Source organism: Setaria viridis, chromosome 1 (genome assembly GCF_005286985.2).
Source record: "Setaria viridis chromosome 1, Setaria_viridis_v4.0, whole genome shotgun sequence".
NCBI lineage: Eukaryota > Viridiplantae > Streptophyta > Magnoliopsida > Poales > Poaceae > Setaria > Setaria viridis.
The window spans coordinates 27,738,252-27,756,844 of NC_048263.2; the positions used below are offsets into that span (position 1 = coordinate 27,738,252).

General features: G+C 45.3%; 1 protein-coding gene across 1 annotated transcript; it reads right to left on the reverse strand.

Annotated features, from left to right (window-relative positions):
• Positions 1-3,784: 3,784 nt before the first annotated feature.
• Positions 3,785-4,502, reverse strand: LOC117833374 (uncharacterized). Its single transcript, XM_034712838.2, has one exon. It carries the CDS (start codon positions 4,378-4,380, stop codon positions 4,048-4,050), a length of 333 nt encoding a protein of 110 aa, XP_034568729.1. The 5' UTR covers positions 4,381-4,502; the 3' UTR covers positions 3,785-4,047.
• Between the last annotated feature and the right edge of the window lie 14,091 nt (positions 4,503-18,593).

Genomic DNA, 18,593 nt, shown 5'->3' on the forward strand with positions numbered 1-18,593 from the left:
TGCTAAAGTTTAGCACTTGTCATATCGAATGTTCGAATGCTAATTAGGAGGAAAAATATGAGCTAATTATAAAACTAATTGCAGTCTTGGTCTAATTCGCGAAACGAATCTATTAAGCCTAATCAATCCATCATTAGCAAATGGTTACTGTAGCACAACATTGTCAAATCATGAACTAATTAGGCGTAATAGATTCGTCTCGCGAATTAGCTTCCATCTGTGCAATTAATTTTGTAATTAACTTATATTTAATACTTCTAATTAGTATCAAACATCCGATGTGACAGGGGCTAAAGTTTAGCCCTGGCAGCCAAACAGGCCCTTAATCGTCCATTGATGGTTTGGAAAAAAGGAAATCACGGCATAGGAAGTTAGTTGATAGATTGGCAATCTGATAGAAATGACCTTTGACGCATTAATTGTGCTGGGTTGGTCTTATCTTCTCACTGTAGACCTGTGATGTTATCTATTACAATTCCTTTGAGCTAGCTGTACACTGGAAGGGCTATAGGCTGAGTTGATTTTTCTCAATTACTAATTCTTCTTTGCACCAAATAACATCTATCCTTGATAATAGGTTGTTTAGTCATCTTTTTTTCTTAAGAAACAATGTTTTTAATCACCGTTCTGAAATGTGCTTCTTAATCTGTTACCCAAAGAGAAAATTCTACATTTATTAGCGCTTTGAGTGCGTGTATATGACCTTTTTTGTTAAGTTTACGACAAATGTAAGGATAGAAGATGTCCTTTCCTTGGTCCTCATTATCTATTCTATACAGTTAGTTATGTACCAGATGCAATGTTCATTGTGTACATTATTTCATATTATGCCATATGCCTGAGCTTGATGTTGCCCTTTTCCAACACTTGGATTTCGTGCTGAACATCTTATTCCTTAGTCCACATAGGCTGAGAAAGCAGAAAGGGATGCGAGAGAACTTAAGGGCTCAATGAGGAAAAGGAATGGAGTTCCTCAGACTTCGATTGGCGTCCCATTGACCGGTAGCTGTTCCGGCAGAAGCCACAAGTTTTTATTTGGCGGCTTCAGGTACGTAGAACCAGAAAACTATTCCATAGCGCCATGTTCCAAAAGCGTCAATGACCCGATGAATTCTTCTGTAATAATTCGGTTATAGAAAGAATTAACGGATCGATTCCTGATTGCAGTCTCAGACCCATTTCTGAACATTTGACGATTCCATCATATATATGATCGTGTCACCTGCAGTACATCTGTACATGTTTGTGAACTTGACTAGTGCGTTGAGACTATATGATCATCACAACCCTGTCTGCACTGCTACTGTGTGGACTGGTGTTGTTGCACGGTCTGGGTACTGTCCATCTCCTGAGTCCTGATCAGTCCTGGCCTGAGTAAATGAAGAGGGGAGTTCCCATATGCCGAGGTACATGGGCTTGCTTTCGAGAGCGAGTTGTTGGCTGTGCGTCCAAGTGTCCCTTTCTATTCCCTTCATTCTAAATTGTAAATCGTTTTAGTTTTTTAATTTATAGATATTATTATGCACCTAGAATATCTAGGTACATAATAATATCTAAATAACATCCATGAATCGTTCAAAAAAATATAAAAATCTAGAAAAATTAAAACTACATGCAATTTGGAACGGAAATGAAACGAATTGAATTGGATATAGACATATAGTGTGCTTACCGCGAAATCACGCAAGCTGCTAGCTTATATTTCGTAGTAGTATGCTTTGGTGAAACGACGCTGTCACGTGGCATTCAGGCATTTATATGCGATGGCGCCTGCGGTACCAGAAAGACAGACAGGCCCGATAAAGCCAACTTGCTGCATGATTGGAGTCAAAACAGTATAGCTGCAGAGACCAAAGTCTTCGCGGGACAGGATTGCGATGCGATGTCAGAGTCGTTGCTCGTCCCTGCATGGCTGCATTGCATCCATGCAGACCAAGTTGGAATGCTCGTGGTCATGGGCACAAACCGGTGTACTACTCCTCGACAGGTCGCTACACGTTCCGTTGTACTGTACCCTACGTACGGGCAGCACAAGTGTGCTATAGCCAACGCCTTGGACCAGGATGTGTGCAGGATTGATCGATAGCACTTGGAATCATCTCGTCAATCAATCATATAGGCGTGGGCAGCGGGCACGAGTTTCCACAGCCGCGGAGTGAACGGTGGCTTGCCATGGCAGTAACCATGCCTACATATCTGGTGCTTGAACCCCGTGCCGGTAGCATGTTCAGGCTTCAGGGGAATCCCCGTTTTTCCAGCTTATGCGTGCTGCTAACGACAGGATGGAAATGGCCAACGCATGGGCCGATTGAAGGAAGCCATGCCATGCATGATTTGTTTGCTGTGCTTGCATGAGTTAGAGGCAGCGTTTGTATTCGCGATATTCATTCCTTTAATTTTGTTCCCAAGGATTGGTTTGAGATATTTTAATGTAGGGTACACGATGTTCTTAAACCCCTTGGCGTTTTCAAGTCAGGAAAGGAAAATTCCCATACCGTCCGATATCGATTTCTTATTTACGATATATGTTGTTCTTAACCCTTTTTATATATTAGCAAAAAAACATAAAGTTGTCATTTTCAATTAATTTCATAATTATTTTTTACTGCATTCGTTCATTTCACAAATGTGAGAAAATCCCAGCCTGTCAATTCCTATGTTGCAATATATTTTTTGTTGGGATAACCACGCAGTGGGAGCTAATAATCTCAGCAAGCACAAGATGTCAACTTATTCACGAAGGGCAACATATGCATCGCACATATTTGGAGGAAATTGTAGCAGGAATAAATCAGCAATTGCAACCAGATGCAGCACCAATTGCCACTTGCAGCTGAGAAACACTATACCACAACCCTAATATAGCATCGGACGTTAGTCTGTAAAACAAGAAAAATACCAATTAATTGTTGGTCGTTAAAAACTTCTATCAAATCATGGGTCGGTATATTAGTGTTGTAGGTCTGACCATCGGTCGGGATAGATATTCTAGTTTTACGTTGGAGCATTGGTCGGCACTGCGTAGTAGTTAGGTTTGAGGTGCGTAGTAGTTAGGTCTGAGGATTAGTCGGTATATACATGGATCGGATCACGCTATGACTAGCCCACCCACGCACAAAATTCACATAGATCGCGGCCCACTAGCCCGCTATCAAACCCTAGCTCAAAGTTCCCCTACCCCTCCGACGCCACACACTATTTTCCCAACCTTATCTCTTCCCTCCCTACCACTCCCATCTCTCTTCTCCCTCCGCCTCCTCTTCCACCGCGTCTCTGCAGGCAGGGGTGGCGGCGGCCAAACCTCGCACCCACATCATGAGAGGATTTCCCAACATTTTTCTACCATTTCTGATCGTTTTCATCCCGTGTCTCGCAGCATTGTAGGCGCTAGGCAAGGGTAATCATGTCTAGCCTGAGCTGGAGTAGATGAACAAGAGGGAGCAATGCCTTATTGATTTGTAGTATTGTGGTGTTAAATAAAGGTGACTGATGGATGTTTATTTGTTTTTGTTTTTTCCTTTTTGTTTCGTATCGCTGCATCCCTTACTTTTGACGTCACGGCACCTTTCGTTTCGACGCATGTCAGTCGTTCAGGTCCATTCGGTTTTAATTACTAACGACAGGCCTCTGGTTGTCTGCTTACTCGCACGTCACAAATTCACCGCTGATTTTCAGATCGAGATATAGGGCGAAACAATTTGATTTGATGCAGGAAACCTAGCAAACATTCAATTTGAATCAACCCACAGATTATATTTCTGGGGGACAGAATGGAAATATGATGTGAAGAAATTATAAATTACTATATTTCTTTGCTTACAAAAGAAGAACAAGAACAAGCAGGAAAAAGAAAAGTACTCTTCTGTGCATGCATCTGACCAGTGCCCCAGTCTCCGGTCTCTTCACCGGTTGTTGCACCAAAGCTTCACGTCTGTTGGTGTCTCCTAGTCACCTGCGTGCTGATGCTGCGCGCGACGCCAACTAGGACCGATCGAGCTGCGCCGCCGCGGGCGCAGCCTGAAGCCCTTCTTTCCCGGCGGCGGCGACTCACCAGCACGGCCTGGTGCTGGCCACGAAGGGCGTGGCGAAGCACGGCTCCAGGCCGAGCCACGGAGGGCAGGTCGACGACGCCGCGCCGGGCGGCGCGGGCGGGCCCGTCAGCGCCGCCAGGTAGATCGCGGCCAGCCTGCGCGCCGCGCTCCGGAGCCACCGCGCCGTCAGCCACCGCAGCCGGAGCCGCCGCAGGATTCCGCGCCCACGCCCGCCGCCGCCGCCGCCGAGGCGGACGACCGGGAGCCTCCGGCGCCGGCCCCGGCCGAGGCCCCGCCACCGCAACCGGCCGCGGGCCGGCTCGGCGTTGTTGCATGGCGCGCCCCCCATAATCCTCTTGCCGACCGGCCGCTATCTCCCCTGCGTCTCTTGCAGTCTACTAGCTTTCCTTCCTCCTCGTCTATCCCTTTTGTCTTTGGCCCGTCAGGGTGTGGCGTTGGGAGAGTGATATATGGAGGGGGCAGGTGGCTGGACCATTGAAACATCCAAACGCACTTATATCAGTGGCGCCACTCGAAACCTGCATGAGCTAAGGGGTTTTGTCATGCATGGCAATGCAACGTTCCCTTCCTACCATGGTAAAAGCACGACTAGCACCATGGTAACTTTGGCCCTGTTTGGTTGCTGCAGCAACTCGCCTCGCTTGAGCTTCGGCATCGCGGCACCGTTTGCTTGCTGCCGCACTTCTGGCGCGCAAAAAGAATGCAACATCTACTCAGTTAATTTGGTAGATATATAGTCATAAACTGTTAAAATTTTGGCACCAAACCATATGGTGAAATTTGGTAGATAAATAGTCACAATAAATAAAGTCAAAATGTTCTCTATTAAATTTAACAATGTTAGCGTCCTACTACGATAAATGGTCACAATTAAAGTCATATCATCTACCACTATTCATAATTATGAATAATGCCCAAAACCTTGGACAAGATGCCCCACAGCAACGAATAGCAGCGACTTATCACCTACTCAAACTTAAGATGCTTTGACTCTCCAAGATTCTTGAAATGACTTATAATTTGGAACGGAGGGAGTACTAAATCTATCACTTACTAGACCAATTTATTTCGTTGTGGAAGTGTCCTAGAAGATAATTTGTTACCGAATCGTTTGACTTGTCGCGATTCTCTACTAGATGCCATACACTATTATGGAACACGTACTACTGTTAAATTTGCCCTGTGCTGGTAATAGACTTTTTTGTGGGACACAGTTAAATCTATAAATGCAGAAAAGCTAAAAATAACTAATAATTTAGGACGGAGAGAGTAACACAGAGCTATCACTTGCTAGATAATAATTTGGCTTGCTCACCACGCTGGTAATAAATTAGCGTCCTAGACGATATTTTGTTACCGAGCACTTTTAGATTCATCAATTTTCTCTGCTAGATGCCCCACGCTGTTGCGGAACTCTATTGTTAAATTTACCAGTGCAGCAGGACACTACCACTGTCACTTCAATTCGTGGTAGGTGGACTACTATATACCGGTAAAATATCATCTTGGAACACTGCTAAATTCACACAATACGACAAATAGCCACAATTTGATCAGGTTGTCTAACTGAGAATTATCAGGTACTAGGCGGTGCCCTGTGACGCTGTGAGCTAAACAGCATAGCGAAGGAAAATTTAGGTACACACTACGTACGCGCGTATCTGGCAGAACTGCTTTGGAAACCATGCGGTTACCTTACGCGTATGTACTTGCCTGCCCTCTGCCACTCCCGTCAGGGGTTTAACATTAGAGAAACACTACACCACATTCCACAGGAAGCATTTCCTTGGCGAGGAGCCTGACATCGACGCAGCACTACTGCTAGTACGCACCGAAACCTGCGTTTACCCTACTTGTCTCATTCTCTGTCAGTCTGTGACGACTTGAAAGTTTTTTTTTTTTTTTGAAACGAGACTTGAAAGTTTTCGAACGAACATATCGATCTTTGGCTTAACATTGACGCTGCAGTAGCAAAAAGGAGCACGTTTTGCTAAGGCACCCGCCTGCCCCCGAACGCGGGCGATCGAGTCAACTGTACGTGCAGAAAGCAACCAAAACTTCCTTCACTTGAATGAATGCTTCGGTTACTAGCGGTAGTGGCTCTCGCGTCATGCGTCGTCTCCGCTTCCGTTCCCTCTGTCGACAAGTGTAAGGGACGACCACTTTGAGTTTATCAAGTCAAAAGCTATTTAGATTTTGATCAAATTTATATAAAAATAAAAATATTTAGAATAGTTTGATTTTGAAAAAAACTCTAACACCATGGTAATACTCGTGCTGGTGGCTCCTTGATTTTTGCTGGGCGCGCGTCTTTAGCAGTTGGATAATGGAGATACAGCGCAGCGGCCAGCGCGGGTGCAGCGCTAGCTGCTTGGAGTAGTTCCAGTGTCAAGTGACTGCGTTTTCAGTACTGCACACTACTGTGCAGGGCCGCACTAGAGCAGGAAGCAAAGAGTTGGTGCCTGGTGGGTTGGTGAAAGTCTGAAACATCGTCGTCTACCCAAAGGAGGAAGATTTACCGACTCCGAACAACAATGATTTGCTTACAAACGCACTAGTACAAACTAAAGTTCCCTTGGAAAAAGGAACAATATCTCCGCCACCAGTATCTCCTTTTTACCGCCGCCAAACTTGAAGAGGCTGTGAAGCATACCGAACGGAATAAAATGGGGTAGAAGAAAAAGAAAAAAAGAGAACACAAAGTGACAGAGGGCTTAAATTAAACCAGCCGTGCAGCCCAACAGCATGCAAAAGAGACGATCGACGCAATGGGACCAGGCATCATATCTCCTGGCTTGTCAACGGAAAGCAACGGCGGGATGGCCATACGAACGAGCTCGACGCCAAGACCCACCGGTAACCTAAGGTTTGTCGGGTCCTTGTTACGTACGCCCATGATAGGCACAGCAGCTTTGTCCATGTGAGGACCAATGGTGGTCATCTTTGGATGACGAGTGATTGACAACGTTATGTTGTTTGATGCTGCTCTTGACTTGTGATGTGCAGGTGTAGGATGTAACGTGACGGTTGACAGCGTGCGGTGAAGGTCAAGCGAAAGGTTCATGCCGATGGACCAAGAGTGGTGAAGGATGAACGTGAATAGATTGGGACCGATAGCCCTGAGGAGTCCGGACGAAGTCATGGGCGGTCCACATGGTGCACAGAACGGCGAGAGGACATGACAGGATGGAGACGGTGTTGGTCGAGTCAAGCGGGAGGCTTGGCGGAGGCCGGACACGCGTCAACATCGAGGAGGTCGCGTGGCGGCCAAGCGAAGATGGACGGTTTGGGTGCTTTGGGCCTCAAACCACAGCGCAGGCAGGTTTTCCGGTTTGGGCCTCAAAACCGGGGGTGAGCCCAGTGCGGCCGGAGCTTCGAGAAGGAGGGCACGTGGCGTCATCGCGAAGCTTGCGTCGAGACGAAGCAAAGTCGTGAAGGCGGCGTGTCCGTCCGATGCGCGGATAAAAACTTGGACCAAAATGCTCTTGCGTGGATAGTTATCCTAGTTATAGTGTTAGGGGTAGTATGGTCATTCGTCCCGGACTATATATAGGGATGGGGGGCTGGTTATTCAGCACCTCTTTGCTTAGCAACTATTATCATTTGGCTTAGAGGCTAGTTATGTGCTTAGAGTGAGAGGAGAAAGGGAGATTAGAGAGTGATTACTCTTTTCTCTTGATTTCTTCATATTTAGTGGGTGGATGAAGGGAGGATGCTAGTCCTCATCTTGTATAGAAGATGTTCTCGTGATTTAGCTTTGTTTGTTGTCTCAAATCGTGCTAAATCTTTGATTCCTGAGCGTTTTTCTTTTTCCCTATTTTTGGAGCTATTTTTTGGGAATTTTCGTTCATCATGTTTGAGCCCGAATCTTGTGAGATTGGTTGAAGGGAAATGTTGCCAGGACCTTGGAGAGCATCTTTGATATGATCCCCCTTCAAATCCTTCACGAATCCAGCTTGATTTTGAGTTTTTCCAAATCGTGTTCTTGAGGTAGGGTTTCGATTTTCTCCAAGATTTGCAATGAATACTTGAGCTTTTCGAGATTTGTCTCATGGATCTATTTTCCCTTGGGGTATTGCATCCTTGTCTCAAGTTTCGTTTCGATCCGAGGAGTATTGACGGAGTAATTCTGGATCGAAGTTGGGCGAGTTCTTCAGGCGTTCTTATGTTCATTCGGTTTGCTCTTCCTATTCCTCTTTTGTTCGTGTGTGTGTGCAGGGCATCAAAGCGAACCAGCAGCGAGCAGTGAACAGCAGCAGCATGCGAGTGGGCCAAGTCCAGCGACGCAGGCCAGCACGGCAGGTAGCACATAGCCCAGCAACTGGTGGCCCGTCAGCAAGCCGGAGCTGCACCAGGCCGTCCACTGCGAGGCGGGTCAAGTCTGACCAGGCGGCCCAGCTAGCTGCACCAGCGTGCAAGCAGCCCAACTAGGAGGCGCAGAAGCTTGGCTAGTCCAACTACGGGAGCTAGTGGCCCGTTAGCAGCTGTGAATAGCCCAAGCCTCAAGTGACAGTAGGAGGCCCACGCAAGCAGATCTTCTGTGAAAGCACTGTGAACTTGATTGTTTTAGTTCCTTGCCAATTCCATGCAATTGCGAGCTAACCACTGTTGAGTGGTTTAGCAATTTAATCCTTGCATAGTTCTGTTACTTGCTACTAGTTTTGATTTCCCGTATTACTAATCTGCGTAGTTTATTGCTGATCCTTCCTTGACTAGTTTAGTAAGTGGTTAGTAGTATCCTTGCTTTATTTCGTTTGTGCAAGCTTGATGGAGTCGAATCATGCAATGTTTCCGCTGTGATATGAGCGTGTCTTATCGTTCCTAAGGTGAGCTTGTCACGAGTTGACTAGCGTCATCTTGACGATATAACGCGTAGTGTGTTTTGGGGTTGCGTTTGGGATATAGGTCTTGTTCTTGTTGAGAATTTTTTATAGGCTCCTATTCACCCCCCCTCTTGTCACCCTTTCGGTCCTTCAATTGGTATCAGAGCTGGTTAAGGTTTTTCATACCCTAATTGGTTTCGAAACCTATTATGGCAACCTCTGAGCGTTCTTCCTCGACCACTGCACACTACTTTGATGGCTCTGACTATCAGTATTGGAAAACTCGCATGAGACCACTGCACACTAATTTGTTCATTTGCCTGGAGAGTCTGCTGATGCTTTGTTTCAGCACTTTCTTGCTATTGTGAACAAGATGAAAGCAAACATCACTGTCTTACCCTACACCGATCATGATAGAGCTTTAAAGCTCCTGCATGCTTTGGATCACGAGGTGTGGGGTACGAAGGTTGATGCTATCATCGAGTCACCAAATTATGAGACGCTTTCCACTGATGAGCTCTTTGCTAAGTTGAAATCCACGGAGGTTGACAAGAGGCTCCGAGCTAAACAGGGGAGCCCTACTGATCCAAATAGTATGGCTCTCATGTGAGGCTCTGGACAGCCTAAGTCTTTGAGTGGCTCTTCTTCGATGTCGTTTGTCTTGTCTTCTTTGGTTTTAGTGTCCGAGGAGCAGCTGGAGGTTCTTGATGATGATGAGCTTGCCTTGATCACTCGGCGATTCATGCGCTTCAACGACAATCCCAAGAACCGGTGAAGGAACAACAATACATGTTTCAACTGTGGGAAGCCAGGACACTTCGCCGCCGACTGCCCCGACAAGAACAAGTCCAAGAGCGGGTACAACTACAACAAGCACAAGAACAAGGACGACATCAGGAAGAAGAAAAAGTACATCGATCGCGAGAAGAAGGAGCATCGCAAGAAGGCCAAAGCGCGTGCCTTCATTGCCTCCCTCAGCGACGTCAACTCCAACACCGACGACCACACCGACTCAAGCTCAAACGAGGAGGATGACGATCGCAAGGCGAAGAAGAAGGACGGAAAGAACTTCAACAGCCTCTGCTTCTACTCCGGTAAGAACCACGACGGGTACTGTGTCATGGCCCTCAACTCCAGGAAGGATGACAAGGAAAGTAACTCCGACACAGAAACTGAGGTAAAGTCTACTCCTGAATAGCTTGCTCTAGAAGTAGAAGAACTGAATGATTGCCTGATCAATCAAGATAAGTTGCTTAAGAAGGCTGCTAGAGAGCGAGTTGAGCTTAAGGCTAAGTTAGAGAGTGCCTTGATTGAGATTGATATGCTCAAGTCTTCTCCCACCATTTCTGATGTTGTTGAGTGTGATGAATGTGCTATTCACATGTCCAGTTTAGCTTCCTTACAGTCCAAACATGCTTTGCTTGTAGATGAATTAGATTTGGCCAGGGCTGCACTAGATGAGATTAAAACTAGACCTGTTTTGCTTAGTGCTTGCAAATCTTGCCCTACTTTACAAACTAAATTTGATGATGCTTGTGTTAGGTTTAAGGCTCTTGAGAAATCTGAAGTTTCTATTTGCACTGAATGTCCTGAAATTAGAGATGCTTTGCAATATGATAAGGATGAGAATTCTTATTTGCGCACTGTTCTTAGTTGGGTATCAAGTAGGGAACCTCAGCTAGGCATGATGATTCAGGAGTTCAAAATGGCTGATGGTTTTGGGCTTGGATCTGTTATCAAGGGTTGTCATTTTAATGGGTTGCACAAATTCTTTGATGGGTTGTGTGAGAAGGTGGGTCAAAACAGTGGAGAGAGAAAGAAACCAAGCTACAACCAGTGTGAGCCACCAGCTGACTATACCCCTCGAGAGTCACCCACATAAAATAGAGAGCAACCCAATCCAGCCAGTGAGCAAAATGTGTCTGAGTGTGTGAGAGATGGAGTTTTCATTGAGACACCACCTAAAGCACCCAAGAAAGCCATTTGGGTGGAAAAGCCAAACCACCTCAAGAACAAGCTTGACACACTTTCGGAAATTGCTCCTAAGAAACCTCCACCAAAACCCTAAGCCAAGCCACAACCTAGAGTGAATCCACAGCCAAAACAGCCTGCTAGATTCCACTGTGAGTATTGCAAGAGAGGGGGTCACCTTGAGAAGTTTTGCTTTCGCAAGAAGAAGGCTTCAAGGCATGAGTGTGAGTGGGGAAATAGGGACATGTACCACCCTTCTCATGGTGTAGATGCGCTTAGAGCAGCCTCTCCACCTCGATGTGTGGATAGTATGCGCTTTGCTTCTTTGTGTGGTTTTGCCAAGCATGCTCCTCGCGATGATTAATATGGCCCAGGATAGCATGGCCGTGACTTTGAGTCCCAGAGGTACAATCGACCACGTTTTCCTCCTGTGCCTCCTAGTGTTGGTCGTAGTCCTCTGGTGAGACGAGAGATGGTTGATTATGTTAACCCCACTCTTGAGCAAATGGTTCAACACTGGTATTCTACCTGTTTTTCTAACCCCAGTGTTGAGGCATTTGCTCATCCTTGGTCTCCTTTCATGTGAGCAGGTCGGAGGCCTGGAGAACACGTGGCTCATTGATTCTGGTTGCTCTCGGCACATGATCGGTGATCACAAATAGTTCTCCAGCCTCACCCCGGTGATGACCAAGGAGTACATCACTTTCAGGGATAATAACAAAGGTAAGGTTCTGTCTGAAGGTGCTATCAAGGTAAGTGAGAATTTCATACTCAAGCGAGTTGCTCTTGTTGATGCTCTCAGTTTCAATTTGCTTTTGGTTTCACAACTTCTTGATGATGGAGTTGAGGTTCGTTTCAAACATGGGGCTTCATGGATTTTAGATTCTCGAGGTGATCTTGTGTGTATGATCGTTCCTGAGGGTCAAGTGTTTCGAGTGGATTTCTCTAAGTCATTTGGTCTCTCTCGGTGTTTAGTGGCTGGCTCATCTTCTGAGCTTTGGAAGTGGCATAGGAGATTGGGTCATTTGAGTTTTGATTTACTTTCCCGCTTGAGTGCTTTGGATCTTATTCGAGGTATGCCCAAATTAAAATTTGAGAAAGATCTTGTTTGTGCTCCTTGTTGACATGGAAAGTTGGTTGCTGCTTCCCATCCACCTGTGAATCAGGTGATGACTAAGCATCCAGGCGAGCTGTTGCATATGGACACTATTGGTCCATCTCGTGTTTGCTCAGTTGGTGGGAAGGGGTATGTGCTTGTGATCGTTGATGATTTTTTGAGGTATTCATAGGTTTTCTTCATGGAGTCTAAGGATGAGGCATTTTCTTTTGTTCAAGATTTCATCTTGAGGTTGAAAAATGAGCGACCAAAAGATGTCATAAGAGCTATCCGCGTGACAATGACACAGAATTTAAGAACGCTCATTTTAAATCCTTTTGCAATGATTTTGGTCTTGAACACCAGTTTTCATCACCTTATGTCCCTCCTCAGAATGGTGTTGTTGAACGGAAGAATCAGACCCTTTGTGAGATGGCTAGGACGATGCTTGATGAGCATAGGACTCCTAGAAAATACTGGCCGAAACTGTCAACACTGCTTGCTATGTTTCCAATTGAATCTTCTTACGAGCTTTCATGAAGAAAACTTCTTTTGAGCTGATGCATCGACGTTCCCCCAAAGTGTTTCATTCTGAGGGTGTTTGGCTGCAAGTGTTTCATTCTCAAGCAAGGGAATTTGGACAAATTTGAGTCTCATTCTACGGATGGGATTTTTCTTAGTTATGCTTCTCATAGTCGTGCTTATCGTGTGCTTAACCTTGGAACTAACCGGATCGTGGAAACTTGTGAGATTACATTCAATGAAACTATGCCTTGCACAACTTCTATCTTTGAAGTTGTAAGTGAACATGAAATGGGGCAAAGCATCTTTGAGGAAGAGGAAGAGCGTGTGAATGGTGGTGATGAAGAAGATGATGAGATTGATCGAGTTCCAGCTGCTACTCATGTACCTTCTAATTTGACTACAATGGTTGGTGGTCCTACCTCCACTCCCACTACTTCAAGCCATCAACAACTACCACTACAGGATGAAGAAGAAGAAGTTCAGGGTAATCTAGCTGCTGTTAAGGGGGAGGTGACTTCAGAGCAAGAGGCTCCACATACATTCAGCGTCGCCATCCTCCACAACAAATGATCAGTAACTTACATAAACGCACCACTCGGCACAGCTCTAGGCAGATTTCACACTTTGCACATTCTGCTTTTGTTGCCTCTTTTGAACCCTGAGATATTGGACATGCTTTATCTAATTCGAACTGGGTCAATGCAATGCATGAGGAGTTAGAAAACTTTGAGAGAAACAGGATTTGGGTTTTAGTTGACCACCTCCAAATTGCCACCCTATAGGAATAAAATGGGTTTTCAAAAATAAACAGGGTGAGGATGGATTGGTTGTGAGAAACAAAGCGAGGTTAGTTGCCCAAGGTTTTAGCTAAAAAGAGGGGATAGATTATGAGGAAACCTTTGCCCCTATTGCCCATTTGGAAGCGATTAGAATCCTTCTAGCCTTCTCTGTGGCTAAAGGTTTTAAGCTCTTCCAAATGGATGTGAAAAGTGCCTTCCTAAATGGTTTCATAGAGGAAGAAGTGTATGTGTAACAACCCCCTGTCTTTGAGAGTCCTAAGTATCTTGATCGTGTTTTCAAACTTCACAAAGCTCTCTATGACCTAAAACAAGCATCCCGAGTGTGGTATGCCAGATTGAAATCATTTTTGCTTGGAAATGGGTTTGAAATGGGGTCAGTTGATAAAACACTCTTTCTCCTCAGGCAAGGCAAAGACTTAATGATTGTTCAGATTTACGTGGATGATATTATCTTCGGTGGCTCCTCTCATGCTTTCGTTGCCAAGTTTGCAGATGACATGGGCAGGGAATTCGAGATGTTTATGATGGGTGAGTTGACCTTCTTTCTCAGGCTACAAATCAAGCAAAGCAATGATGGAACCTTTGTGCATCAAGGCAAGTACACGAAGGATGTGTTGAGGAAGTTTGACATGGCTGACGCCAAGCCATTGTCAACTGCTATGGCAACGACGACGGCTTTGGATACAAATGAAGATGGAGAACAAGTGGACCAGAAGGAGAAAAGGAGCATGATCGGCTCCCTCTTGTACCTGACGGCGACGAGGCCGGACATACACTTCGCTGTGTGTCTATGCGCTTGTTTTCAGGCTTTACCGAGGACATCTCACCGTCAGGCAGTGAAGAGGATCATGAGGTATCTCCGCTTTACCCCTAAGTTCGGTTTGTGGTATTCTGCCTCCCGACACTCACGCTCTGGGGATATTCCGATGCGGACTTTGCTGGGTGTCGCTTGGATCGCAAGTCTACCTCAAGCAGTTGCTAGTTTCTTAGTTTGTCTTTGGTCACTTGGTCTTCTCGCAAACAATCTAGTGTTGCTCAGTCTACCACTGCAGCTAAGTATGTTGCTGCTGCTAGCTGTTGTTCTCAGCTGCTTTGGATGATTTCCACTTTGAGAGACTTTGGTTTGGATTTTACTCATGTATCCCTTCTTTGTGACAGCACGAGTGCCATTAGTGTAGCCAAGAACCCCGTTCTCCACTCAAAAACCAAACACATTGGTGTGAGATATTATTTTCTAAGAGATCATGTTGAGAGAGGGGACATTGACCTTGGCCATGTTGCTGCCCAAAACCAACTCGCTGATATTTTCACCAAACCCTTGGATCAAGCCACTTTTGCTTGTTTGTGGGGGGAGTTGGGTGTTTGCTTTCCTTTCTGAGTTGGATTTTGGAGCTTCTCTTTTATTATACTTGTATCATTTATGTACAAAACATGGTAGGATAGCCACTTCTTCATGATAGCTTTGAGTTCTTCATGTATATCTTATCATGCTATCTTTTGTGATATTTTGTGGTGGATGATACATATGAACATCATGTCATGCTTTACCATAGTTCACATTTGTGTATGGCATATTGTTCATCTATATCATTTTTGCTTAGTATTTTTGCATCTATATCATAATGCATTTTGTATCATACTGCATTAGATGAGCTTCTCCTATATACCCTAAGTACTCCCTTATGCTACTTGTGAGCTAGTGTTGTGGTTGGTGATTTTGATGCAATGTGAAGTTATGCTCTTGATGATATTGTATACTTGTTGAGATAACTATTTTTGAAATTCAATGCTAAATTCTACTCTATTAACTTGCTTATCTCCCATGAGTAGATGCATAATTATGGTTTGCCCTTGTTTTAATACTGGTTCTGTATCAAGCTTGTATTTGGAATCCATGTTCTTTTCAATTGGGTCAAAGATTTAGGTATCATTGCAAATGTTTAGCCCATGATGCACCCCTTGGGGAAGCATGGCTTCTTTGTGCCGCAAAGGTACTTCATGTATTTTGCTTTGTGTGAATAATGAAAATAAAAATGCTGACAAATTCATAAATTCACCAAATTTTTGTGCTTAATGTGATATTTTTGCTTGCTTAGTTGTTACAAGATGTCTACCAAAAGAAGTAGGCACTTGGTTTCAACAAGTTTTAAACATGACGTGTGATGCATATATGGGTTTTTGCAATGATGTCTTGTTGATAATGGGTTTTCCTAGTATGAGCTCTTGATGGACTAGTCTATTCTTTCTTGGGTGATTCTTAACTAGGTGCCTGCTCATGTGGTGATCTTTTTATACATTGCTAAAACTTGATACTTGCTTCACCTCCACTGTTGTAACTTGATATCATCTTGTTAGCGATGCTATTGTTTCTTATGATCCATCAAGCTTTATCTCCCCTGTAGCCTTTGAGAATGCATTGTGATATATTTGAGAAGCTTGTTAGGTTCTGCATTTCCATGGTATGCATTTTGTGCTTTCATGCTTTTCTTGATGGTTGCATTGTCAATAAGGGGGAGAGAAATCTACACAAACTCATTCATCTATCAAGGGGGAGACTTTGCGTGTATGCATGATTTCAGGGGGAGTGCATATGTTCAGGGGGAGTATTTATGAGTTGTTGCTATGCTCTTGTTATGCTCTTGTGCTCTTGTACCAGTCGCGTTGAGCTATTTACCTCTTCTTAAGGAGCCAATTTTTTATTTGAGTTTGGATTTTCATGTGATTGGTGTTGAGCCCGTTTTATGCCTCTTCTTGAGAGATCACATGATTTTGTCTCAGTTGTGTAGAGTCGTTTCCCTTATCTTAGGGGACTGAGATTTTCTATTTGAGTTTCTTGTTTTCTGTTTCAATACTATGAATTTGTGGGGTGTTGTCAATACACTCATCAAGGGGGGAGATTGAGGACCAATGGTGGTCACCTTTGGAAGATGAGTGATTGACAACGTTGTGTTGGTTTCATGTTGCTCTTGACTTGTGATGTGCAGGTGTAGGATGCGACATGGCGGTCGACGGCGTGCGGTGAAGGTCAAGCGAAAGGTTCATGCCGATGGACCAAGGGCGGTGAAGGATGAACGCGAGTAGGCTTGGATCGATGGACCTGAGGAGTCCGGGCGAAGTCATGGGCGGTCCACATGGTGCACAGAACGGCGAGAGGACATGACAGGATGGAGACGGCGTTGGTCGAGTCGAGCGGGAGGCTTGGCGGAGGCAAGACACGCGTCGACATCGAGGAGGTCGCGTGGCGGCCAAGCGAAGATGGACAGTTTGGGTGCTTTGGGCCTCAAAACCACCGTGCAGACAGGTTTCCCGGTTTGGGCCTCAAAACCGGGGGCGACCCCGGTGCGGTCGGAGCTTTGAGAAGGAGGGCACGTGGCGTCATCACGAAGCTTGCGTCGAGGCGAAGCAAAGTCGTGAAGGCGGCGTGTCCGTCCGATGCACGGATAAAAACTTGGACCAAAATGCCCCTGCGTTGGTAGTTATCCTAGTTATAGTGTTAGGGGTAGTATGGTCATTCGTCCCGAACTATATATAGGGATGGGGGGCTGGTTATTTCAGCACCTCTTTGCTTAGCAACTCATTATCATTTGGCTTAGAGGCTAGTCATGTGCTTAGAGTGAGAGGAGAAAGGGAGATTAGAGAGTGATTACTCTTTTCTCTTGATTTCTTCATATTTAGTGGGTGGATGAAGGGAGGATGCTAGTCCTCATCTTGTATAGAAGATGTTCTCGTGATTTAGCTTTGTTTGTTGTCTCAAATCGTGCTAAATCTTTGATTCCCGAGCATTTTTCTTTTTCCCTATTTTTGGAGCTATTTTTTGGGAATTTTCGTTCATCATGTTTGAGCCTGAATCTCATGAGATTGGTTGAAGGGAAATGTTGCCAGGACCTTGGAGAGCATCTTTGATATGATCCCCCTTCAAATCCTTCACGAATCCGGCTTGATTTTGAGTTTTCTCAAATCGTGTTCTTGAGGTAGGATTTCGGTTTTCTCCAAGATTTGCAATGAATACTTGAGCTTTTCGAGATTTGTCTCATGGATCTATTTTCCCTTGGGGTATTGCATCCTTGTCTCAAGTTTCGTTTCGATCCGAGGAGTATTGACGGAGTAATTCTGGATAGAAGTTGGGCAAGTTCTTCAGACGTTCTTATGTTCATTCGGTCTGCTCTTCCTATTCCTCTTTTGTTTGTGTGTGTGTGCAGGGCATCGAAGCGAACCAGCAGCGAGCAGTGAACAGCAGCAGCATGTGAGTGGGCCAAGTCCAGCAACGCAGGCCAGCACGACAGGTAGCACACGGCCCAGCAACTGGTGGCCCGTCGGCAAGCCGGAGCTGCATCAGGCCGTCCACTGCGAGGCGGGTCAAGTCTGACCAGGCGGCCCAACTAGCTGCACCAGCGTGCAAGCAGCCCAACTAGGAGGCACAGAAGCTTGGCCGGTCCAACTACGGGAGCTAGTGGCCCGTTAGGAGCTGTGAATAGCCCAAGCCTCAAGTGACAGTAGGAGGCCCACGCAAGCAGATCTTCCGTGAAAGCACTGTGAGCTTGATTGTTTGAGTTCCTTGCCAATTCCATGCAATTGCGAGCTAACCACTGTTGAGTGGTTTAGCAATTTAATCCTTGCGTAGTTCTATTACTTGCTACTAGTTTTGATTTCTCGTATTACTAATCATGCGTAGTTTATTGCTTATCCTTCCTTGACTAGTTTAGTAAGTGGTTAGTAGTATCCTTGCTTTATTTCGTTTGTGCAAGCTTGATGGAGTCGAATCATGCAATGTTTTCGTTGTGATCTGAGCGTGTCTTATCATTCCAAGGGTAAGCTTGTCACGAGTTGACTAGCGTCATCTTGACGATATAACGTGTGGTGTGTTTTTGGATTGTGTTTGGGACATAGGCCTTGTTCTCGTTGAGAATTTTTTATAGGCTCCCATTCACCCCCACTCTGGTCGCCCTTTTGGTCCTTCACCATGGCGCGCGGGCGTCAATTTTCTCCTCTGGCAGTAATCTGCCTTTTGCCCGTGTGGTTCGGTTGTTTGGGGCCTGCCTTAGCTTTTCTGGTGTGGAAATTTGCTGGGATTCTTGTGCCGTGTCTGCATCATCGTCAGTCACTTATTAAGACACGATGACGAAAGGCTGTAACAGGCCCACCTATGGTGGGCTTTTATTCTGAAGAAGGCCTTAAGCTGGCCCTTGTTGGGCCTGTTTATTAGCCTCATCATCATCTTGTGCTACAATTGCCGGCCTTCGAAATTCAAACGCGAAAGAACTCTATCTATATAAAGTAAAATGCATGAGCGGCCATTATACTTGTCAGCTTACTTCAATTTAGCCAA

What these genes read in the sequence shown, in the direction of transcription:
- LOC117833374 (XM_034712838.2), bottom strand. Translation starts at nt 4,380, where the DNA reads ATGGGGGGCGCGCCATGCAACAACGCCGAGCCGGCCCGCGGCCGGTTG.